The 25,070-nt window shown below is 44.4% G+C and overlaps 2 protein-coding genes across 2 annotated transcripts in view; both read left to right on the top strand.

The window, feature by feature from the left end:
- Window positions 1–1,180, top strand: part of WDR35 (WD repeat domain 35) — a 41,842-nt gene extending 40,662 nt beyond the window's left edge. The window contains exon 27 of the mRNA XM_083856297.1: window positions 307–1,180. Coding sequence (XP_083712423.1) covers window positions 307–457 — 151 coding nt within the window. The 3' untranslated portion in view covers window positions 458–1,180. The remainder of the gene's footprint in view (window positions 1–306) is intronic.
- Window positions 1,181–2,058: 878 nt separating this feature from the next.
- TTC32 (tetratricopeptide repeat domain 32) lies at window positions 2,059–3,629 on the top strand (the record flags this gene model as incomplete). The annotated part of the gene is made up of 3 exons (XM_083858312.1): window positions 2,059–2,171; window positions 2,246–2,406; window positions 3,193–3,629. The coding sequence occupies 3 exons, from the start codon at window positions 2,059–2,061 to the stop codon at window positions 3,318–3,320; spliced, it is 402 nt and encodes a 133-aa protein (XP_083714438.1). The 3' UTR covers window positions 3,321–3,629.
- Between the last annotated feature and the right edge of the window lie 21,441 nt (window positions 3,630–25,070).

Below are 25,070 nucleotides of genomic sequence, written 5' to 3'. Positions count from 1 at the left end.
TGACCCTTCAGACTTCAGAGGAAGGAGTATAATAGCAATGCAGGCATCTAATCAGGCCTTACCTTTATATGACCTTCACTGCTTCTTTTCACCCCATCTTTTGGATCTGCTGGTCCTGATTTGTTGACTGTATGGTACTAGGGGTGGGCATTCTCTGATGTGAAGATTTCTATACTTGGTTACATGAACAGTGAAGTGTTACATGAGCTAATAACTTCTAATCAACAACTGACACGCCACATTTTTATTCTTTCAGCTTTACTCTTTTTTTCTTCTTTCTTTTTTTTTTTTTTTTTTTTATTATAGTGAAGATGGTAAACTTCCTGTATGTGTTGCAACAGGAGCCCCTATCCTGGAGTATCGATTCTGGATGTGCAGTGTGTGTAAGCACTGTATGAAAGCCAAAGAAGCAGGCCATTATAATGCCTGTCCCCTCTGCCACAGCCCAGTAAACTGAAGATAAAGACTCTGTATCCACGTTTAGGGCTGCTAAAAACAGCCTCTAAAATGTTACTATCTTTTGAAATATGACTCAGGTACTGTATTGTAGCAGTTAGTGCTGCTATTAGAGAAACATTAAAAAAACCTCCAAAACCAAAACAGAAACCTTTACTGCTTCTGTTTATCTGAAGAAATTGCCATGTAAATAGATTCCATTTTTTGCTACACTTTTAAAAAAGTTTTAAGGTAAAAGCATTATTTTTGAATTGTAGACTGAGCCTAGTTTCAAAACCATGTGAGTTGAATGTAGGCTCATATCAATATATTCTACTCTGAGCAGGCTCCATTTTTTTGTCTAATTCCATAGCAAATTACTGGATTTTCTCAGAATTCAGTTTTTTGAAGGAAGTGATTCCTGAGTTGAAATAATATCACAATAATTTTGATAATATTACCATGTATGTTTTTGTACTACAGTTTAGAGTTACTAGAGTGATGATACCAGTATAAGCATATGTTAGTGCTGGTTCCTTTTGCCAAGTGTATTTAAAGCCACCATAGCAATAAAGGGCTTGAAAACACGCAGCAGTCCGTGTGTCAGTTGGGTTCCTGAGCTTGGGTGATGTCATCTTCAACATGTTAAGGAAACCTCCATGAACTTGCAACCTGGAACCTGGCATTTTACATGTAGCTTCAGAGAGCAGCCTGCATCTGTTGAAGAGGTTTCAGGAGCTGAAGTGTCACCCTTGTTACACACAAAGGTCCAGGGAATGATGTCTCTGCCCCACCTTTCTGCTTTAGGCCTGTGCTGTGCCAGTGCTGCACGGCTGTGCTGCACGGGATGAGCTGTCCCCCAGCACGTGGCTGCCTGACACGAGCCATGAGCTGTGACCTTCACATTGTGCCTTGGCACGTTTCTGAGAGGAGACTGTAGGGCCTCTTCTGTGCTCTCACCTAAACTTAGGCCAGGTAAGGACAAACCATCTCCATGGAATCACAGAGTAGTAGAGCGGCCTGGGTTGGAAAGGACCTTAAAGACCATCTTGTTTTAGGCCCTTTGCCATGGGCTGCACAAAGCCCATCCAACCTTCTTGAGTATTTCCAGGGGTGGAGTATCCACAGCTTCTCTGGGCAACCTGTTCCAGTGTCTCATCACCCTCACAGTGATCACCCTCACTTCCTTATGTTTAACCTAAACCTTTCCTCCTTCAGCTTAAAGCCATTCTCCCTTGTCCTATCCCTCTATGCCCTTGTAAACAGTCCCTCTCCAGCTCTCTTAGACCCTTTTAGGTACTGGAAAGTGCTCTAAGGTCTCCACAAAGCCTTCTCCAGGCTGCAGAACCCCAGCTGTCCCAGCCTGTCTCCCGAGGAGAGGTGCTCCAGCTCTCTGAGCATCTTGGCTCCACCTTGTGCCTGTGCCGCGGCCCCCGATCTGGCCGCTGTGCTGCAGCAGAGGGTCAGGCACGTCCGTGCCCTGCCGGCTGTCCCAGAGCACAGCACCGCATTCCCGCAGTCTGTCCGTGTCCGTGTCCCGCTGTCAGCAGCGCTCTCCTCCCGGGCTCTCCCGCGCCGGCGTGCCCGTGACGTCACTGGCGCCCGCCCCGTGACGTCACCGCGATGGCGGGGGAGGCGGCGGCGCTGCTGGCGGCGGCGCGGGCGGAGCTGCGGGCGCGGCGGCTCTCGGCGGCCGAGGAGCTCTTCAGCCGCTTCATCGCCCGCGGCGCCGCGGGGTAACGCCGGGCCCGGGGAGCGGGGCGGGCGCGCCGGGCGGGGCCCCGCTAACGCCGCTGCTCTGTCCCCGCAGGGCCCGCAGCGACCTCGCCGCGGCGCTCAACGACCGCGGGCAGGTGCGGTACCTGCGCGTGGAGTTCGCCGCCGCCGTGCGCGACTTCACGGCCGCCATCGAGTGCCAGCCCGCCTTCGAGGTGCCCTACTACAACCGCGGGCTGGTGCGCTACCGCCTGGGTACGGGCCGGGGCGGCGGGGCGGGGACACCGGGGCGGGCCCGACACGTTCTCAGCAGGGACTGTCGCTCCAGGGCAGGCCCGACACGTTCTCGGCAGGGGCTGCTCCTTTAGCTGCTGCCTGCCCCCGTAGGCACTTACACCGCTCCGTCCCCAGCTCTGCTGCTGAGCCATTCGAAAGGATGCTATTCCCTGGAAAGTAGGAGGAAAGGTGTAGTTGACTTGTGGAAAAAATTGCACTGGGGGAAAACAAGCCAGTTCCAAACACTGCCATTAAATCTGAGATAAAGCATCTCCCAGGCAGCTGTAGCTGCAGTGGGCACAGCCTCCTCGACTTCCAGAGAGCTGCTGCCCACGTCTGGGGAATTTCCTGCCCGGTTTTTGGTGATACTGTCACAAAGTGACAGCCCTGTGCCTTTTGTTAGAGCTTGGCTGTGTCAGAGGTCAAGGGACCAGAGAAGGAGCCGGGCCATAGGCCACTGGAGGCTCTGTGGCTCAGTACCTGCTTTAAGGCAGCCTCACTATTGGTGTGGGCCTTCTGTCTCCTTCTCTTGGGAATAAACTGGCTGAACTGAGCCTTAAGTCCATCTGTGGTTCAAAAATACATATCCTGGTTCTTGCTATGAAACCCTTTGACTCCTGTGCCTGTGGAGAATCCAGATGTGGTGGATCCACAAAGTAGCTGCTACTTTGGGTGTATTAGGAGCTGTTCTTGAGTTGTGAGAGGTTTGTGAGCGTGAGCACTCACAGATAATTTTACTTTTCCTTTTCTTCTTTTTTGGGACAGGAGACTTTGATGAGGCCATGAAAGATTTCAGGAAAGTATTAGAGTTAAACCCCCAGTTTGAAGATGCTGCATTGAGTCTAAAACAGGCTATTCTTGATAAAGAAGAAAAACAGAAGCGGGGTTATTGAAAATTCAGGTAGTGATGTGATGTGAAAATATCCCCCTAAACATGTGATTTTTGTCATTGATGGGTGAAACACAAGATCATTTACATCTGTTATGACCTGTTGAAGAACTTCATTCTTATGTAAATAAGTTAAAAATGATTATGATTGCAAAATAATCTGGATTTAGGATTTTTATTCTTGAAGGAAAGTGTAATGTTGATCTCTGTGAGACACATGTACAGATTTTGTACAGAAATACTTTGTAATTCTGTAATAAATGTATTGGCCAGATTAATTGAAAATAAAAATGAACATCTACTTTTTATCTCATGATTGCAGAGTTTACTGTGGAAAGTATTCATAAGAGGAATTGTGCCTTTCTCTTAATAAAGAGATCAATTCTCTGAGAAGTACAGTGTGAAATCCATCTGATGGGCTGGCTGTGTACACCCAGGCACCTTCATTTCTCACGTGGTAGGAGGGACCGTCACTGAAATCTGTAAATCATCAGCAAGAAACACCCTTACAAGTTCTAATAAAAGAAATACTCTCTGGTAGCTCACACAAGCATTAGGATTTTGTTTTTTAAATAAAATTATGACAGTGGCATTTCTGCTTCTTATGGTGAGTTCCTCTGTGGTTGATCTCAAAGCCTGCACAAGCACAAGGCTCTCTGAAGATGGTGGGGCCATTTGGGTGAGTCATGAGAGCAGACTGGAGCCTCTGGATATCCTTCCCAGCAGCCTCACAAGATCTCTCACTGTGGGGATGAAACTGCAACAGCCCCAGTAAGCAAATTTGAAACAGGGCTGAGAAAATTCTGCTTTTACCTCTCATGCTCTTGACACTTGACTGCACCCATCTGAAGTTACAGAAATATGATATGTAATACCAGGATGTGACCATTCACAGTTTGAGAAAGAGGCAATGACCATTTTTTTCCCCCTCAGAAGTCTTACTTTTGGACTTTTCTTGATACACTAAGCACATGCTTTGCTAACATTTGTCTTGGTGTTCTGTCTCTAAAACAACACAGATAATTCAATGACTTGACACACTTCATACCACCTCAGTCTCAACTGAGAAATCCTACCAACTCTGGATTGATGGTGAGAAGGTGAGCTAGAACTAAACATGTTCCTGACTGACAGTGCTGGGACAATTAAAAAACAGTAATGAACAGTTGAATGTGACTCAGGAAGTTTTACAGTGAGAAGGGAGATCACAGATGTGGTTCTGCACAGAACGCTTAAAATGACAGGATATAGATCAAAATATTAATTGAATAATGAAGTGAATAAGTATTTTAGAAAACAAAGATGCTGGAGATAATATTCCAGTTGTGTTGTTTGTTTAATGTTGCTTAATTACTTCTCATTCAGTCTTTGGCACAGAGATACTGCACAGGGCTGGGAGCAATTGCCAGTTCTCCACAGTATTTCCTTGTCTCTGCTGTGAAAGAATGAACTGTCATCACACAATTCAGCATAATCTGGAGTTCTTTCAAGGTAATTTTGGCCAGCAGAGTTTTCACATTTTCCCCTTTCACATGCACACGAGTCACTTAGTTCTCTGGCTTGCAGGTTTTCAGCCTGAAATTATTAAATAGCCCTGCTGGTTTCAGTTGGGGTAGTTTTCTTCACAGTGGACGGTATGGGGCTGTGTTTTGGATTTGTGCTGAACGCAGTGTTGATAATATGGAAATGTTTTTTGTTACTGCTGAGCAAAGCTTGCACAGAACCAACAGAACCAAGGCCTTTTCTGATTTTTGTACTGCCATGCTGGGGATGCCTGGGACAATGGGAGGAGACACAACTGGGACAGGTGACCCAAACTGAACAAAGGGATATTCTACACCACAGGGCATAATTCTCAGTATATTAAGTGTATAATAAACCCCTAAAACTTGAAGAGGAGGATGTATTTAGTAACTCCCCTTGTCCTGTGGAGTTTCCTGTTATAAAAGTTTAAGAATTAAAAGCCTAGTGGAGAGTAATAAAATTCTTTTATGTAATGTTTTGTAAAATTCAGGCAACCTCTCAGCCTGTAAAGAGAGCAGGGTTGTGTGCTTTGGATGCTTTGCAATGTGAGGTGCTGTAGCTTTATACCTTCACTGGGCTTTAGGGGTTGTGTGTACATGAGAACTCCACACCTCTGTGGAGCTCCTGGGTCACGCCTGCCTCTTCCGCTGCCCTTGTCAAAGTCATGGGGTTGCACCACTAAGTCAAACAGATGGTTGCTGCTAATGCACCGTGACTCTCTTTACTCTAGCCAGAAATATTTCAGATGTGAATAATTCTCAGCTGCTTTTCTCAAGGTTTCCTACCTATAAACCTGCTGTCCCAAACCCTTGACTTTCCTTCCACAGCCGTCACTGGCAGCCCCTCTGTTTGGCTTGCTCCCTGTAGCCAGGGTTAATTTGGCAATGAGTAACTGTTCTCACCTGATGATTTACCCCTAAACTTATAAAACCCCCATGAATTCCATAATGCATTACACAATATCAAAGAATAGCATCACTGCCTTACAGAACACAGCAAAGAGTAACATCATCACCCTGTGCTTTTCCCTAGGACTCTGTCCTACTGAAAAATGGGAGGAGGTGTTGTCACACAACTATTCATGTTGCAAGGCCTCTCCCTTGCTTTTGGAGAAAGGTGAGAAAAGCTGACAGTGCCAGTGTTAGCAGGACACTGAGCAGTGTGAGAAGGGTTTAGTGCATGTTTAGTGTGAGTGCAGCGTGGGGAACAAGGAGAGCCTTTCCAAATGGAAAGCTGCAGTGCATTGAAGCCAAAGAGTTGGGTTGTCAAGTAGGCAGAATATGTCCCTTCCACTGCAAGGGAGGTTTAGTCAGCATGAAAGGCCTGAAACTTTTGGGCTGTTCCAAGTGAGGGCTGCTCTGTGCACTTCTTGTCTAGTAGGTAACCTTGTTAAAAAGTGACTGAGGAGAGAAAGGTGCACTATTCCAATTTTGTGGGGATTGAACAACTCTGTCTCAGTCAAGCTCAGCTATGCAAGTTATGTTCTATGTTGCCTGTGAGGAGAGGAAGGATTCAGAAAAGCAAAAACAATGTTCAAAACTGAAGATTGCTAGTAGGAGGTATATCCAATAATCTTTATGTCAGCAGATGACTGTTCACCAGCCTCATCCTTTTAACAGTGGGAGGGGATGGATCAGTGAAATAGATTCGACCCCAGCCACTGGCCTTCATGCAGAATGGAAGATCTCGTTGCTTTTTATGAAAATAGTTTGCTGAGAGATATCTGGTCAAGTTGGGGGCCCCACTTCCAGCATGTTGTGACCATTTGAGCTGAACACTGGTCTGTTTAATGAGATTATTTCCAAGATTCTCCTATGATCCCTTTAGTGCATGAGCAGGGAGGGATTGGATGCAGTCCAGTGCATTGCTTCCTACAGCTCATGGTGATCAGTTCTTTTATCACTTGTGTTTGTACAGGGAGCATGTGAAATAGGCCTGAAGGATATCCTTGTCTCCTAGCAAGGAACAGCTGGTCCAGCTGTGTCCCAGGCATCACAACAATAGATTTCAACCAAACTCCTGTTCCTATGGAAAAGGCTGATCAGTGCTTTCCAGGCTGGGCACTCCCCAACATAGCGACTCTGGTGTGCCTCTGTCTGTGCTTTAAAAATAACTTCTTTCCCAATTCCTTTTCTCCACATTGGCTGAATAATGGAGGCTTGTTCAACTATAGTGATATGACCAGAGTGGTTCCTGAAAGCTAATCCAAGGAACCATGTAAACCCATAGGCCTGAAAACTGCAATCTAGGACAGGAGTCAGGTGCTGAAGTTCCATCTGCAGCATCTGAGGTGTAGGAGTAATTCCAGGAGAATGTAGGTGCAGAGCAGTGCACCCATGCAATAGTGTGGCTGAATCATACCTTGGGAAAGAGACCCCCAAAGGTAAACAGAGAATGCCTAACCCTAACACACTGTGAGGTTCAGTGTGGAAATCATCTACACCACGAACAGCAGCCAAGGTAGGAGAAAGAGACCAAGGATGTGGAATTGCTCTGGCTTGTCTATGGGAAGGGGGAAACCTGAAATCCCTGTTGAAATGCAAGAATGCAAGTCTGTCTCCCCTTTTCAATCTCCCTTCCAGTGTATGTGAAAGAGAAAAATCTCATCTGTCAGGTGGTGGGTGAAGGGTATGGAATGCTGCTGGACCCCTTCCTGATTTTCCAGGGAAAAAGGGGAGGATCTGGGATGTCCCACTTACTGCAGACAAGTTTATCTAGATATACTCTGCAAGGCTGCAAAACAAGTGAACCTTAGTGACACCAGACCAGACCTGATGCTCACCTGTGTGGCCCGAGAGTGCTGAGAAGAGATAGCATTTGTTCATTATTATTTTCCCTTCATCCCAGTCTACAAATTTCTAGAGGACTTCTTTTTAGATTAACAGAAAGTTAACCTAAACTTATGAGTTTACTGCTGTTAAAAACAGGGAGTGTGTCTCCTGGCAAATGCATGGGAGCAGTAACTTGCTTCGCTCTGCAGTGTGGGCTATGGACAGCAGAGTGCACTGCTTGTGCAGCAGAGGAAGGCAGCACCCAGGCAGCTGCTGAGGGCCCTGGGGTCCCAGCACCCTCCCATTCCTTTTTACAGATCTTACTCCTTCAGCAGGTACAGCTTTAGGAAGACATTTATTCAGCAGTTACCTCAGGCAGGACTGCAGCTTTTGTGAAGTGGGCCACAGGTGTGCACTGACCAGCCAGCCTGGGAAGGCAGGGGCTGCAGGAGCTGGGAAACCTCTGGAAGGCTGCACACGAGTGTGCTCTCAGCATGAGCATGCTGTCAGCCCCCTCTGCACGGCTGTTGAACTTCTACATGTGCTGCAGCCACACCTGCAGTCACAATGTAGGCACATTCTGAGAGCGATTACAGGTGGTTGTGTGTCAGGTTTGTACTTTATCTCTAAAAATTAATAAGAATTATAAAAAAAAAGCTTTCTGTATACATAGAAACAAAAAATACCAGGTGCCAATTTTGTTTGTATTAGAGTATCCATTAACTCACATTTTGTAAAGTTAGCCTTTTCCATACAGGGGCAGGTGAGAAGAAAATGAGGAACTAAGGAGTTTCCAAGAATGCCGGGTTGATATGATGATTTAGATAAAACACTGCATTAGTGGGAAGAAGTGTGTGCCCTAGTGTTGCCTGCTGGAGGGCAAGCAACTGGCAGAAATTGCTGGGCTCTTTGAAGTCAGTGTTGGTACAACAGATGGTTGCTGTTGTACATTAGCAGGGAGATGTTCTGTGCTTAAATTGCTCTGGTGTATTTTTATTTGACTTTTCAGATTTGCACTTTACATTCAGATGGGAGGATTGGCAGTCACCTTATGAAGTATTAGAAGAAGTAGCCATAATCAGTTCTAAAATAATTTTAGTGATCTGCAAGTCCATATGTGAGCAGCTGGAAGAAACACAAAGTGGTATTTTGCAGCCTTGGGTCATTTTCTGGTAAGTTTTCTTCTGTAGCCACTTCAGAGGCAACAGGTTGCAAGATTTACTGATCCTGTTAGCAGACTCAAGAACTTTCCAGTGCTATCCTACCATCTGGTCTTTAAACTTCATGTAAATAGTTCTGGTGGTTCCTGCAAGAAGTAGCTCCTGTGCCCAGTGGCACCATTTGGAAAGCAGCCAGCACAGCAGAGCCTTCAAGTGCTGTTGGAGACACACACAGGGGCTGAAGTGAGGAGTGATACTGGAGCAGACAGCTCAGCAGCTCAGGTTGTCCAAGGGTGGATGAAGCTATAGGAGAAACCCTACTCTTTGGAGGATTTGAGCCATTCAAAAGCATTTGGAATATGGCAGTGTGCCTTAGTGCCTTAGTGTTTGTCTCTAAAATTTTGGATCTGTTTTCTCTCAGACTGGGGGCAGTCCTGTTGAAAACCTGTTGAAATAATACCTGGCTGCAAAACTGCCTGCTATGGCTCAACTCCAGCATGCCCTGCTCTGCTGCTGGCATCTGTTCCAGGGCCACTCCACCTGTGTTTGGCTTGGCAGGGAGTTCTCCTTCCCTCTCTCATGGGCTCAAGCTGAGACCATGGGACTGCAAACCATGTCTATTCCCTGTTCTTGCCCCAGAACTTTTATTTTTGAGGTCCTCAGGGACAGGTTCTGCCTTGCTTCTGTCCCAAAGCATGGTGACCTCTCAGGGTGAGTACACAGGGCTTGGTGTTCTTACCAAACTCAGTTTATGTGTGTCATCTTAGATCTGAAGCAGCAATCCATACTGGTCCAGCAAGTACATAGCCCTGGAGACTGCCAGAAGGGTGACCTGGAAAGCCTGAGAACAATACACAGTGTGTTTGTGTAGTTTTTAAAGAATATACACGTGCTGCACATTAAAGGTGATATCACTGTTCACAGTCCATGCTTGAGGCATTTCAGATGCCAAAGTCAGAGCTCCTAAATCTCTGAGAAACATCAGGTCAGGGATGCATTACAATGGTTCTTTTTCTCCTCCAGAAAACCTACCCTTCCTCTCCCTGCTTGAGCTGCAGTGTCCTCTGCAGGTGCTGCCAGGTTGTGTGTTGGTAGGAGAGCACGCTGCCACCAAACAGTGCACATACACCTGAGGAGAAGAAAATGCGCCATTTAGTCTTTATCAAATCCCACTTTGCAGAGCATTATCTTGTCTTTGCCTTTTGCAGAAACTACATCTGATTAGATTTAGGCTTCTCTGAACACTTCCATGTGGCACCTTCTAGCTGAACCTGCCTCGAATTTAAAGTTGGTGTCAAGGAAACCCTCAGGCAGTTTGGTAACTGAGAGGCTGAGACAGGACAAGTTAAAACCTCACGTGCTGCACTGTATCAAAGCTAGACAGAAACTCAATCTGGTGTCTGCTGCAGCTGCACACTTAGGAAGCAGCACAAGCCAGAATTGCATCATGTTAATTTCTAGCAAGTTCAAGAGTTGATGTGCCTATGAAAGGCTGAGTAAATAATGATGCAGTTACTTGAGCTGCCCAGGCAGGGTGAGCATACCACAGCTGGTATCAGTACATGTCAGCACAGGCAGCTCACTCAGCTGGGTGCACAAGGAGCAAAGCCCTCTCAGCTGACTGTCCTGGGTTTTTCTTTGCTCTCCTTAGTCCTTAGAGGAGAACAGGATCTCAAACTTTAAGACCAAATCCACATGCCTCTGCTTCTCTGCCCATTGGGCTGACACCCAACAAGATGGATGACTGGTTAGGAAAGATGGGAGACAGCAGAACTTCATGTGGATATTGGGACATGTAAGTTGATTTGTCTGCTCTAGACAGTTTGAGCTGAAGTGATAAGAATCTGATCCTACACAAAGCCAGAACCACCATATAAAAATCATATTTACATACTACATTCTTTTGTTTACTCCAGCCAGTCCAATCTCAAGTCAACTAGGTGGCAGAGGAGATTTAAGAAGGGAACGGAATCAAATCTGTGCACCAGTCAGAGTAGTTGAGTTGAATGCTGGCCAGAGTTTAAGTCTGTGAAGTGCCTAAATCTATTTCTCAAAGTATAGAGTCATAGAACACCTCAGGTTAGAAGGGACCCACATGGATCATCAAGTCCAACTTCCTGCTCCTGGCAGGACTACCTCTAACTAAACCACATGACTAAAAGCAGCATCCAGACTTCCAGGATAGGGTCCATGAGTGGGAGGTGAGCCTCTCACTCAATCCTACCTGTTCCAGTTGCTGTGCCAGGGTCCTTATTGCCAGCCTTTTAAAGTGAGAAGGGTGTCTCACCCTGGGGCTAACAGGTACGAGGCAGAATTCTGCAGCAAACTCACTGCCATTAATCTCACACCTATTTGAGAGGAAAGATCAACAGATCTGAGTAGAAATTAGGTATTTGCTGATGAGTTCATTGGACTTTTAGTACTACTTGCCCATTCACAGTGATGTTCCATCTTGGGCTGTTGTTGAAGTCTGGAGATCCAGCTACCCAGCAGTTTTCCAGGTATAACTCAATACTGGGGCTCTCGTCTTTCAGCTCCACCTCAAGAAACACAGGCTCCATGGGTTGTTTGAGTATTGTCATGCTGGGCCCATAGAACTCCATGAAGGATTCATCTCGAGAAAATGTCAGGAGAGTTTGTTGTTGTTTAATATTATTTAAACTAAAACATACTTGGAAATTCTGTGATTTCTATAGGAGGAGATTTACCTTTGGACACTCTTGAAACTACATTCAAAGCTCGTCTTACCCTTCTGTGAGCTGCAGAGAAAGACATGTTAGTGAGGTTCTTTAGTTGAAAGTAAGGTATATCTTAACAAGGGAACTTAAGACTGAAAGAGTCTGACAGATTTACAAATGGAGGAAGAGAACTGCACATCTGCAGTATTTGAACGTGGAGACATCATCCCAGAGCCGAAGGGGTGGTATGTGGCTGGGTCACTGGAGAAGGCACTGAGCACCAGGGTCTCTTTGGCTTGGTAGTAGCACAAGACTGTTAGTCTAGAATAGAAGAAACAGCAATTTTTTTGTTCACATCTATTTCCCAGAAGCTGTACAAAAGTGAGCAGTGTCTGCGAGCAGAAGCTCCTACCTGTAGTCTGGGTCTCTGGTGATTATTGGTATGCTCTGTCCTGGAAGGGTCTCTTTCTCATAAGAGATTTCATTCTCATAAATAATGTAGTCACCTTCAAACTGTGCATATGGGAAGCTTGTTATAAATTGACTCCTCTCAGGAGCTGGGGCAGGGGACCAAAAGAGAAAATGCAGGACAGGCAGAGACTTCCAGCAGGTATATCTGCTCTGGCCAGGGACTTACCCTTACTGAAGTGCCACAGGTACTGACATGGAACTTGAAGAAGGCATGGGCTTCATTATATTCTTTAGGCTTGCAGGAGCTGTCCCTTAGCTTGGTTTTACTCATGTCAATGGCAGGAACTGTCTTCATTTGGGCAGATACCATTATGGTACCATCTGGGTGGCATACTGAGAAAGTCAGAGAGTTGGTTATGAGCTCAAGAAAAAAATCACACATCTTTTTATTGATCGATCAGTCGCATAACTTACTTATAAATTCTGAAGAATTAAAACTGCAGCTAATGGAGAACATCTGTAAGGTCTCCATAGTTCTCACTTTCCTTAGGGCAACATCAAACCTTGCTTTAATTTTCTGAAAGGACACTTCCTGTGAAGGAGGAGATGGAAGAGACCTCCTGTTATAGTACATCATCCATGTGTACAAAGTTCTGCTCCTTAGCTTGTGCCACTTGAATACTAACAAGTCACAAGAGTTAAGTCAGTGTGAAGACTCGAGCCTGAAGCAACATGGGGGCAGAAAGATGAGTTTTCTTGTATGGATTTATCAGTCACTGTCATGGAGATAAATTTTGGCTGATTATTGTAGAATAGTTCAGATTATTACAGCATCAATTTCCCCCTGCCATGTCTTAATATTTCTACAAAAAATTCCTTTAAAAGAGCTTCTTTCATAAAAGCTATATTGAAATATTGTTTCTGGCTCAGTGCAGATGGGACATTTTGCCTCATCTTACTAAAAACACTGAAGAGTTTGTTTTTGAAGACTTGGTGCATATCTCTAAGAGACAAGTGGGGACTGCAGATTGCATAATACATGGCACTACCAGAAGGGTCCAGGTTCGATGCCTCTTATCCTACTTGCTCTGGCTCAGAGTCCTTCCCTCTGGAGATTTTCCAATATGAGGAAAACCACAGCACTACAGACTGTGACTGTAGGACTCTGTGAGAGCAAACAGTCCTATGTGCTTTAAAAAAGGGCATTGCTGAACAGCTCCTGTACCTCATAGATGAGTCCCCCAGCAAACAGAGGTATTTGCAAGATCAGGTGTGTGGAGTTGGTGGCTGCAAGGTACCCATTGGTGAGGGCAACGTGCCGGGTCAGGAGCTTGGTACCAAGGTACAGGTCCCAGTACTGGTGCAAGCCAAAAGTAGGCAGGGTTAAGTACAGGTTTTCTTCATCACAGGAACCAACTGCTTCTGGTACTTCTGTGGGAAGAAGATAGGATGAAGAGTTAGCTGTGCAGGAAGGTTTGAGTGGTGATCCCAGCAGCCTGTGCATGCTGGTATTGTCTGCAGGGTTTGGCTATGTTGTAGTGGGTCTACCAGCTCCCATCTGGTGGGATGAGGAGTCCTGCTTCAGCAGTGGCCTGCCAGCTTGCTTCCAGGATCGTTCCCTGTTTCAGTAAGGCAAGCTGAGCTATGTATGTAAATACATTTTTTGATCAGCCTTCTTTGAGCTGACCCAAGAGATATTTCAAAGATAAAATAGGAAGTGAGGGGACTGTCATCTTTGTGGCATTCAAAAATCTAATAAATTTGCAAAAATACCAAACGGACCTCCCAACTGTTTCCATAACCTGCCATATACAGCTCTTAGTGGGTGATTTCTCCTTACAGAAATGCTGTCTTTGGAGATTAGAGCAATTTTTTTGAGTCAGTTAAGTTCTGCCCTAGATGAGGAGGCAGAACTGTGTTTGAGGACAAACTGAGACTTGTAGCAATGTCTCAAAGTTTTGCCAGTAGATGTATGTTCATGTCCTGAGGCATCTTGTTCACTGAGTTTGCAAGCCAACTTCTTCTACACACTTGTTTTATTGCTCTCAGTGTCTTGAGGGCAGACTGTCTTGCCAGTATGCAGAAGAGCTGCCATCAGTGGAGCAGCAACTTGGCTGTTACCAACAATGAGCTGTGGAGGGGTGGAGTTTTCCCCAAAGCTCTCACCCTGACTCTGATGCTCTCACTGAACTCAATGACAGCCACACTGTTGATGCAAACCAGTGAATGTCAGGGGAAAGCTTACCAATATCAGCCACCACACACTCCACCTCTGCTGAATGGTAGTAGAGTGTCATCTCCAGACCCACACTAAGGGTGTAGTTGATCAGGAGGGTGTATTTTGTTTCATTTCTATTCACATACTTGAAAGAGAGAGAGAAGGGTAAGGCTGCAGCAGCTTTCAGAATAGGCAGGCATGTATATTCTGAACAACACTAAATAATTATTCCAACACCCTCCTCTCCCCTGCAAATAGCTCAGGCTCCAAAAGCATCACTTAAACTGGCCTAAAGCTATTCAGAAATCTGGCCTGGATTCAGCAGCTCTTTCAGCCAAACATAAATGTGGAGAATGTTGTGCTTTTTCAGAAAATGAACACAGAAGTGGATGCAGTGGTGGTTCCTCTGTAGCCCACTGGTGAAAGAGCTCATAGAGGGAGATCCAGGTCCAAATCCTAATGTTCTTTACTGAGAGTGTGGGCTGAACCCAGGGGAGTAAGTAATCGGTTGAATGAAAGATGTGAGGAAATGCTGTGAGAGATCCCTTTCAAAATCCTCTTTTCCTTCACTGAAAGTGCTCCGAAAGTAAAACCTGGTGTTCAACCTGAAAGAAATACTTCTGGATTTTTTTTTCTTGGTTTGATCCTTAATGCAATTTGACTGTGGTTTTACTGCAGCCTGAAAACTATTTGCACAAGTCCTATGTGTTCGCAATGTTGTTCCTTGTAACAGCATCACAGCTCTGTGTGGTTTGGTTTAAAAAGTGGTAGAGGACTTGCAGTTATGCATCCTCCCACTGAAATGAGATGTTGAAATCCCTCTGTGAGTATATACCTTTTACAAATATTTAGATTACAAACATTCTGAAGCTTAATAAAATTACATTTAGAGTACTCTGAGCCTGCCCCTGGTATGCTCGCACAGGGCATGGCCTGTGCCACCAGCCAAACAGTGGGTTCAGGAGTTACTGGATTTTTGACACTGGTGTTTGTCAGCATTGCAATAATTGATTTATTTTTCCAAGACACTCCTGTTTCAAAGGACAGTATCTAATACAGACTTGACAAACCTCTTCCTGTTGGGCGTGCACTCGGACATTAGCCATGCTGAGAGGCACTAAAGGAAGTAACATTTCATCCCATCTAATTACAATTGATACTGATCTCCTAGAGATCTGTGGAGAGCAAGTGGGGACATAAAAGCCTCTAATCTTAACTCAGATGATCTCAGACTCATTGACATCTTTATGATCAAGGAACTGTTGTTGGTTAATAAAAGGGCCGTGTTCTGCAAAGGGACTGCCCCACCTCCTCCACTCTGCTGCTGAAGTGACTGGCTGTATCCTACCTCTTTCAGAACATATGGATCATCAAAAGAGACTTCCAGGATAAATGCTTTTGTTCCATTAGAAAAGGGAGTTTCATAAATCTTGAAGCTGTGGTGCTGTGCTTCCCTCAGGGAAAATGGCACATTTCCTACTGTGAGTGCCACCAGAGAGACATCGGGCAGAAAGTGTCCAAATGCAACATTAAATCGCCGTTCCTCTGGCACAGTATCTGCAGGGAGAGAACATCAAATTACTGCTGATGCGGATCAAATAACGAAGACGGTTGGGGTGGCCTCACATTCAAATTCCAGGAAACTTAGCCAACAGCCATCTCTTTAATGGCTCTGATTAATGAGTGTTTGTGTTCTAGTCAGATCTGAAATACTCTGAGTACATGAGAATTGCTTCAAGCTGCAGGAGATTAACAACAAATACATAGAACTTTAGAGAAAGTGGGTTCAGTGACTTTCTAGAGGTGCACTATGATGTACAATACCTTTAAAGAAATCTAGAATCTAGTTCAGCCACATAAAATTTGAAAAAAAATATCATAATGTATAGTAAGAGGCTCCTTTTTCTTTCTATATCACTTATCCAGGCAATTCCAAGTATGGTTAGTGCCTTAATGCATCAAGAAATAAAATTTAAAAACTATGACTGCAGCACTGGGTGGCACAATGATTTCAGTATGCTCCCAAAGTATCAAATGCAGGCAGTTTGGAGGAGAAAATACCATCAATGAATGCTGTCCTCAGACAGTTCTTGTTCCCAGTGTGATAACTGCACATCACATCTTTATTCCAGTGCTCACTGGAAAAATCCAGGTATTAACATGAAATGAATATTTACCATTTTATCAGCAACTTATAAGTTAAGGCTAAAGGGGTTTTGTTGGGTTTTGTTTCTTTGTTTGTTTGTTTTAATATAATACTTGAATCTTGACTTTGCCTAGAAAATTGTAAGTGGGAGTTGAGGACATTCTGGTGAATGTAGATGTGTGGCACAGGTCAGGTGGAACAATGTATAGCACAGCAAAAGATTGGTAAGAGTCAATGAGAGGAATGACTTACTGTTGATAACAATTGGTATTTGTGGCCTGAAAGGTGTGGTGATGGATTTGATGACTGTATACTTTGTGGTTTGCAAACCTGCATCCATCCACGTATGCTCCAGAAACAGGTCAATACAGTAAATGACTCCATATACACCACCAGATATGGAGCTCTAGGAGGTAAAATGTATGATTAAGTCTTAATTCTCAATAGCTTAAAAAAGAGATGACTGAATATGGTTAAAATTCTTACACTGGGAAGAGCAAATGGCATTCTAATACAGTTTAGGATGAATTTTGCTAGGGGATTTTGCTTGTTTGTTCGGTACTTTGGCCCATTTGTCTGGTCCATGTGTGGCTCAGATACTGCTGAGATCCTTAATAAGGAAGTATCAGGTTTTCAGGGGTGTCCCCATTAAGTTTAGCACATCACCCTTTTTTTTTTTTTTTTTTTTTTTTTTTTTTTTTTTTTTTTTTTTTTTTTCCCCTGGATTACCAGTCATGCCTCTTGTTCCATCTGTTACACAATAGGGAACTCCTGAAGGGGATAAGTCAAAATCACACCAATATCATATTGTAGGAACATTGTCAACTCCTTTCTTGATGTTCAAGTTGGATGGAGTTTTGAGCAACCTGATGTAGTGAAAGATGTTTCTGCCCATGACACAGGAGTCTGGAGTAAATTGTCTTTAAAGGTGCCTTCCAGCCCAAACTGTTCTCTTCTGTACTACTGAACATTACTTTTGACATTGCCTCTGTATCTGTAAATTATACATTGATGAAGAATAAACTGTGGTCAAGAAGGTGACTGCACCCCAACAACATGCAGAGAACCTGTCCCTTGCTAAATCATGCTGTCCTGGAAATTGGCAGGGAAATTACTCATTGAGCCAGGCCAGTAGTTTACCAGGACTAGTTTCATTATTGAACAACATAGAAAATGAAATTTCAGTTTCCAGAAATCCCTTCACTCTTAATGTATTCATATGTCTTATAGATTAACAAAAGGCAACCTCTTGCTTTGATCGTGTAGTCATTATAAATTCCTAGTTTCTGAGTAAGTTGTTTCAAAACACAGAGAAGTAGTATCTAGTTCTTCAAATATTCATTGTATCTTCAAATTTTAAGCAGCAGTCAATCAGTATTTGGAATTATCATGATTTGGAAACATCCGTAGTATGGGCCCTCAAATGTATTTGTACTAACCTCTAGCTTGCCTCCTTCTGCTCCAATAGGGATGGTTATTCTGATGTGTGTCTCGTTGTGCTCCAGTAAGTAGTTCATCTCCTCTGGATGCACTATGACTTGATCATCCACTCCCATTACAATGCTTTTAGACAGAAAGGTGGATTCCTGGACCACTAGTGTGGGGATAACTCTTGGCACAGTCCATGTTAGCGTAGTATCAGTGAAGCTGATGCCATCTGTGGTGTTGGATAGACAGTTTCAGAGAAGGGGTAATTGGAGTTACCCCTCAGTCCTGTCTCTGCCTTTCCCTGATTCCATTTCATCAGGATATCTCTACAGCTTTCACTGATGCAACACCTTGTAGGATATTAGCCAAATGATGGCTATTTTGTCACAGAGACCCTGGCATTAGAAGCAAACCTGAATCACCAGTTTCAGGTGAATCATTAATTTATTCAGAAGAACTGGTAGCTGTGCTTCCAGCTACCTGCTCTGTTGTCCCAGGACTTGCTGGCAGAAGTTGCTGTTGCACAGAGCAACTGTTTGGTCTGTTTGGACCTTCTTGAAATATTGGCTTTGAGGCCTCAACAACTTAAAACCTTGTGCTTCTTCATTACTTGTTACATTAATACTCTTCTGTGAAAGCCAGGTGCAGCCACCACTTTTCTGCAAAAAAGCCAGGCTAGTCCTGCCTCTCCAGAGAAAAGGATTATGTGAGTTGCAAGGATGCAGAGCTGTATGCCTTGCATGGAACTGTATGAAAAAGAGGAGCCAAGGCTGTGGGATGAGTCCAGGAGAGGCTCCCTGGCTCTTCTATAGCAGTATTCCTTGTTTCCAGTTCCCTGCATCTAATTTCTCAAATCTAATGGGATTTGAGAAACCAGAGACAAGGCATGACACTGCGCTGGGAACACAAGTAATGCAGTGTCACAGCAGGGACTGTGTTTGTCCAGGACTAAAGCCACAGACTCTTAGCTCATGCTGCTCTGAGGGAAGTTTGTAAACCTCTTCTCTCAGTGAGAATGGGAAGACTGTGTTTTCTACTAACTCCTTCAGTGGTTATTTTTAGTGAAGAAGGAAGAGATCCTTACCAACAGGGCAGGAGATGGTCGTGTCAATCAGCAAAAGCAGCCACCGCTGCCTGTACATGGAAGTGGAAGTGATCATATTCATATTTACACCACTGACCTGTTTGGGCCCAGGCAGAAAAAGAGAGCTGATGTTCTGGAGGGGCAGTGGGAACAGCAGAGCTTTGTGTCTGGCTGGGATCAACAACTCACCAGGCTGACATCAGACTCGTTGCTGTGGTAGGGCGCTCGCAGGTACACTCGGGACAGGGTGTTATTGAAGCTGTAGCCCAGTTTTACTGCATCACTTACTGTTATTCTCTTTCTCCCTGATGGAGAAACAAACATCAGTTGCCATTGCTGGTATGCAACATTTTGAGTCTGCAAGAGAGAGATGAGCTACATCAGTTCTACATCTACCAAAGTCTCTTAAAAAGCTATGATATTGTTGTGCCAATTTTCGTATTAGAAGTGGGAGTGACTGGAATGATACTACTAGCTCATCTCAGGCAAGAAATACCCTTGAGACTAGAGCTCTTCAAGGCACCTTTAGAGATAGTCTTCTAGTAGCCCTGGAAGAAGTGTAGACAGGTGGCCTTGAACAATTCCACCATGGACAAAATATTTGTGCGGTTAAAAAACTGATTGTCTCCATGTCTGTTGATTGCTGGAGCAGTCCAGAGGCAAAATGACAGACTACCTTTAATAGTGTGTAGCCATACTGTGCCAAAGATAAGAAGAGAACAATGCCTGTACTGGCCTAGAACAGAGTCCCCTGCAGTGATGGCCATGTGGGAGCACAGTCAAAAGGAAAATAGGCATCAGCAGTAAGTAAGACATGAGAAACATGGGACAAGCATATATATTTGACAGAATCACGGAATGGTTAAGGTTGGAAGGAACCACTGGAGGCCATCTTGTCCAACCTCCCTGCTTGAGCAGGGTCCCCATAAGCATGGTACTCAAGATTGTGTCCAGGCAGCTTTTGAATTTCTCCAGGTGAGACTCCACACCTTCTCTGGACAATCTGTTCCACTCTTCCTCATGTTCAGGTGGAACTTACAGTGGATCAGTTTCTGTCTGCTCTCTTGTCCTACTGCTTGGCACCACTGAGGAGAACCTGGCTCCATCCTCTTGACACCCTTCCTTCAGATACTTATGTACATTGGTAAGATCCTCTCCCAGTCTTCTCTGGACTAAACAGGCCCAACTCCCTCAACTTTTCCTCATAAGAGAGATGCTCCTGTCATAATTTACCGCTCATTTTTTCCAGACTCAAATATTTTTCATCTCAGCGGCTCCTGAGCTATCTGTACCTTCTTTGTATTTCGTATGTCTTATTGGATTTCTCTTCAGTCAACTTTTCCAGACTCTCCTTGGGATCAAGAAAGCTTTTAGCAGCCACAACATCTTTTGATGATGAGTTTGACAGTTTCACTACCCATTGTGTGAAGAACTACCTACCTTTGTTTGTCTTGAGCTCAGTTTCCACTAATGGACAAGCATGTTACTCTGTTCTCCCGCCTAAATATCTTTTTGCAGTCTAGAGGTCTAAAAATACTTGAGAGGTTTACAGCACTTGATGGCAAATTTGTCATCTTCCTTTTTTTTTGTCAGAGATGGAGCTGTGCCCCAAGAATGACTCATAAGAGCAGAGAAGAGGCAGGCCAGGAACTGTTAGAAAAGACTCCCCTTCATACCTCTGGCAGTGCTGACATCCATGCTACGGTGTAGTCATTTGAAACTGCTGGAACATCAGTCTTCACTGACACCTGGGGACACAGGAGATTCTTTGGGAACCACGGGAGCAAACAGATCTTCAGTATTATTACAGGCATGGGGATCAGTGTTTATCAGGGTTTAGTAGTTTACATTCAATAGAGGTAATTAAAGTGTTTCCATGGAGGTTCTTGGTGGCAGTAATTTTTGTGGCCATGAAATAAAAATTAAAACCATGGCATTTGTAGTGGTGGGAATACTCTGTGTATAACCAGGTAAAGCTAAAGTCCTGCTTCATATGTGGTAAGCTGCAAACTAGATTCAGCTCTGGAAACCTTCAAGGATGTCTCAGTCTCTCCACTGGAGGTGTAGGAGAACAGGTTATTGGCATTAACAGGATTGGTTCTCTCTTCCCATGCAGGCTGAACACCTAAAAATGCAGGATCCCCAGTACCTAAGGTAGGTGCTGGTGTAAATCTTGCCCACATATGCTGCAGAGTGAGGCAAGGAAAGAGGACAGTCAGAAGACACCTGTATCATGGTTTAATCTTGTTGCAATGCCCAGATGTGACTGCACAGCCTTGAGTTCTAACAGGAGAAGTATGCTTTCTTTTTCCTGCCTGTTGCAGGCATGCACAGAAAGCGATGAAATTTGGTTTGTTTGCTGCCTCATTTCTACACTGATGTGTAGGTGACAGCAGCAGCCTGAGCAGGACAATTGCACCACCAGTCATGTCCTGTGAGTTGTGTGATTCAGCAGAGATGCAGCTCTGCAAACTCTAGGTTTTATTATTTCAGATATGAGGATGGTGTTCTCACAGATACTGCAGCACTTCATGACCAAAAAGAACTCTTGTAATCTTAAGAGCTTGGCCTGAAGCCTCTCTGTTGATTTGCTTGCAGAGGCTTGCCTTACTTCATCTGTGCAGTTGACTGAGTTTCACTACATACAAAATATCTATGACATGGAAATGTGCTACTAATCAGATCTACAGTTACACTCTGCTAAATATCAGCAGGTTGCTATTATGCCTGGTACATGGGATACAATCACCCTCTGACAGGAATTTGTGGCGGTTGCTGTGCCTGGCAGGGAGCTTAGATATAGCCTTGTCTTCAGTGGGAACGTTTTTACCTCCATGTAGTTTTCTTCACACACAATTTCTCTGGAAGCCCAGGATGCATAGGAGCAGTACATGGGGTAGGTGTAGGTGACAGCTGCCCTCATGCTTGAGAATGAGGAGACCTTGATGTTCACTGTCAGTGAAAATAGCTCATCTGCCTGGGAAGAAAAACTGGAATTCAGCAGATGGTGTGGAAGGTTCCAGGAGGGGCTGCATGGGGCCATGCAGCCCAGTGTTCTGTTTCTGAGAACAGTGTTTTATAATGATGAGAACAGGTTGAGAACTGCAGTGACAGCTCCTACAACATACCACCCTGTCTGCAATGGTTTGTATGCAGGCTCTAACTGAGCCAGGGACATTGCCTTAGCACTCACAGCCTTTGCCTCAGACCCCATCTCAGCACTGTTCTTGCCACACTATGAAGAAGCAGCAGGTCAAGGGCAGATCTGGCCTACCGTACCGTGAGGTTCATGTTTCTCCTCTTTGTGACTCTGTGTGTCTCCACATGGAGAGGAAGTACTGGAACTTTTGTTTTGATCTAAGTAGTTCAGATCTAATCTACAAATGCTGTTTAGTGTTTAACACTAGACTAAATCCAGTAAAAAAAATCCTTATGGTTCTTCAGCTACCCAGGAGCCACACACAAATCCATGGACTGTCCTGTCTGACATAGATGTGTATTTTCCTACAGAAGAAGGCAAAACCTTTACAGAGAAATTTCCAGCCTGGAAATCCAGGTCATTGCACAGCACACTGTACGCCCCCGTTCTTGTTAGCTAACCTCTGCCTATAAAGTTTTACCATATTTTTTCTGTGGGGCTTCCAGGACCAACCAGACTAAACATGGACAAGCAATGAAGTTTCTACCCTGATTTGTTCTGGTTTTGGGTACATTTCATCTCAACTAACATTTAGAAATTAGAAATCCAGGCTACACTTTTACACGTATTTTTGGAAGGGGTGAATCACCTTCTGGAGATGCCTGCTTCTCTCTATTGACTATTGTGGAAGAGTAAACGACTAGTTTAGACTAGACATTATCTTTTAGATGGCTAAAGTTACGTGAGGCAAATCTGGGTCTAATAGACGTGTGTGATCTACGTTCCTAGGCATGTGTTAACAGGCACATTACCACACAAATTAAGCCAGGAAATGATCTGCCAGAATCACACTGCAAACATTGCTTTTTCAAGCAGATGCCTACTTCTTTCCAGAGAGGCTTTCAAGAAACTCTCTGGCAAATCAGCAGCTACAAGGATATGCTTGAGAACTGGCAGCTACTCAGCAGCATTAGGATAAGTGTCATTCCATGGAGAGAGGAAATCCCATGTCAGTCACACTGAACAAACCTCACAGCAGAGAGCCATTGCCTATTCATTTCTACACTACCCTCCCAACGCTAGTTCCTTGAGTTCAGTATTCTCAAGGAACATTAGAATGCCATATGCTGTCTCAATGTTGTATTTTTGGAGGAGATACAGTGCCTGAGCTCCCTCCCAGCCCGTGTCTGGGCCTCACCTCGTTGGCCACATGACAGCCGAGCACCGATGCGCGGAAGACGGGATTGCCCCACACGTCCTCTGACAGGACATAGCCACAGCGAGATGCTAACTTCTCATCCAGCAGAATTGGGCCAGAGTAAGGATCTACAAACAAAGGGAAAGATATATGGGATGTAAAGCTCAAGGCAAGTCCTGGAGCAGAGTGGTGCTGAGGTCTTCTCATGCAGCTCTTTTCCATGTGGGCTTGGTTCTCTCCAGTAATATGTGCTGTTAAGGAGCTGGTGACACTGTGCTGGCATGTGTAGGAGTGCATGAGACAGTTTAGCATGATTCAAGCTCACACACATAATGTGCACTTCAATGCCTGTTTCCTTGCTTCCAGAAGCTTGTGCCATTGCTGCTTTGAAGTGCTATTATGGAGAGTTTGTCTGAAGCATCGCCTACATTTCTCCCTCCCTGATTTCATTCTCTAGGATAGAGTTATGGGCTATTAAGCCCATCAGTTTCTAAAAATCATCAAGTTGGGATAATCTGCTGCTCACTCGGCTTAAAGGATGTGATCACAGACCTGTTTTGGATGGACACTTACATATTGATCAGGTTTGCTGCTTCTCTGTGCGTGCTGTGAAACCTATGGGGGAGCCAAGTAAGAGGGACTGGCTGTGCTCAGCTCTTGATGATGGTAGAATTAATAGCATCACATTTTGTTAATTTTCTGCCCTCTGATTAAGGAACTATTTTAGTCTTGGGTTAGACACAAGAATCTGTACAAATATATAGGGTTTAACTAGCTGCCACTGCAATTTCTAGATTTGTCTGTCATGTCTGTATGTTGGACAGTTCTAGAACTGCTGTTTCAGTAAATGTATGCCTGCAGCCAGGTTAGGTTCAGAAGATAAGTGGGAATAATTTTGGAAGAAGAAGGAATAGCTTTTATGTGACCAGCTGATACAGCTGGAAGAAACAAACAGCATTTTGTGCCTGAAGGCTGGTCTGTTTTTTTCCAGCAGTATCAGTTACTCTCATAAATGCAATCCCTTCTGCCCACACCCTTTCCGTACTTGATTTTTTCAGTTCTGCCTCCAAATCAAATGAAAAAAAAAATAACCCAGAAAAGAAGTGCACTGATCTCAAGAGAAATTAATTAGATTTGGGGTGAAATCACATACTTTTTACAATCTGATGTGAACATTTTCTGGTTTTCATTTTAGGTTCAAATATTTTTGTTTTCTGCAGAAAATGGAACCCTTTAGGCCAATTGGAATTACGGTATCTAAATGCCATTGTGATGTTAAATAAAAAGAAAATAAAAATACCCTCCAAAGTCCTTTAATTGCTGCAGCATGAACTCAGCCCTCACTGAGTGTGTTTTCTGGGTATTATTCATCCTACACTGCTGTTGTCATTATACTGTTCAGGACATATCCAATCTGCAATGTCACCTTTGTTTTCCTTGCTAGATGTGTAAGGCTCAGCAGAGGAAAGAATGAAAGACCAGTGTCAATCCTTCCTCCTCAGACCATCCTTTCTCCTTTCCCAGCACTGTGGTTGCACGGGGCAGAGGAGGCTGTGGCTATAGTTACCAGCTTTACTCCTCTGCAGGGTTAGTGGTCAAACTGAGGTGGGAGAGGCTGGCTCCGGGTGAAAAGGGTATGCTGCAGGTTCCTTGGGGTGAGTTATCAATTATCAATAGATGGCAGCAGCATTCAGATCACAGACCCTGTGACCACTTAGGTCATTCCCCAGCCTTCATGTTATTTGGGGCTGCCACTTGTAACTCACCATAGATTTCCAGCTGGAAGAACTTTCCCTGGAGCAAGAGTTTATTCAGTTTCATCCAAAAAATTCTGGAGCGGCAACTGCTCTCTACAAAACCTAGTGGGAGCACATATAGAGCTGATGAGTCAGTGGGACTGGAGTGCAGAGAGGAGGCACATTGTGTTATGAGCAAAATAATTGAGTTCTCATCCTTGCCTCTCTCCCCACTCTGCTTTTATCATGTTTCACCAACCT

This window comes from Zosterops lateralis (genome assembly GCF_965231275.1).
Source record: "Zosterops lateralis genome assembly, chromosome: 3".
In the NCBI taxonomy this organism is placed as follows: domain Eukaryota; kingdom Metazoa; phylum Chordata; class Aves; order Passeriformes; family Zosteropidae; genus Zosterops; species Zosterops lateralis.
Note: the sequence above shows the minus strand (reverse complement) of the source record. Positions and strands in the feature narration are given on the sequence as shown.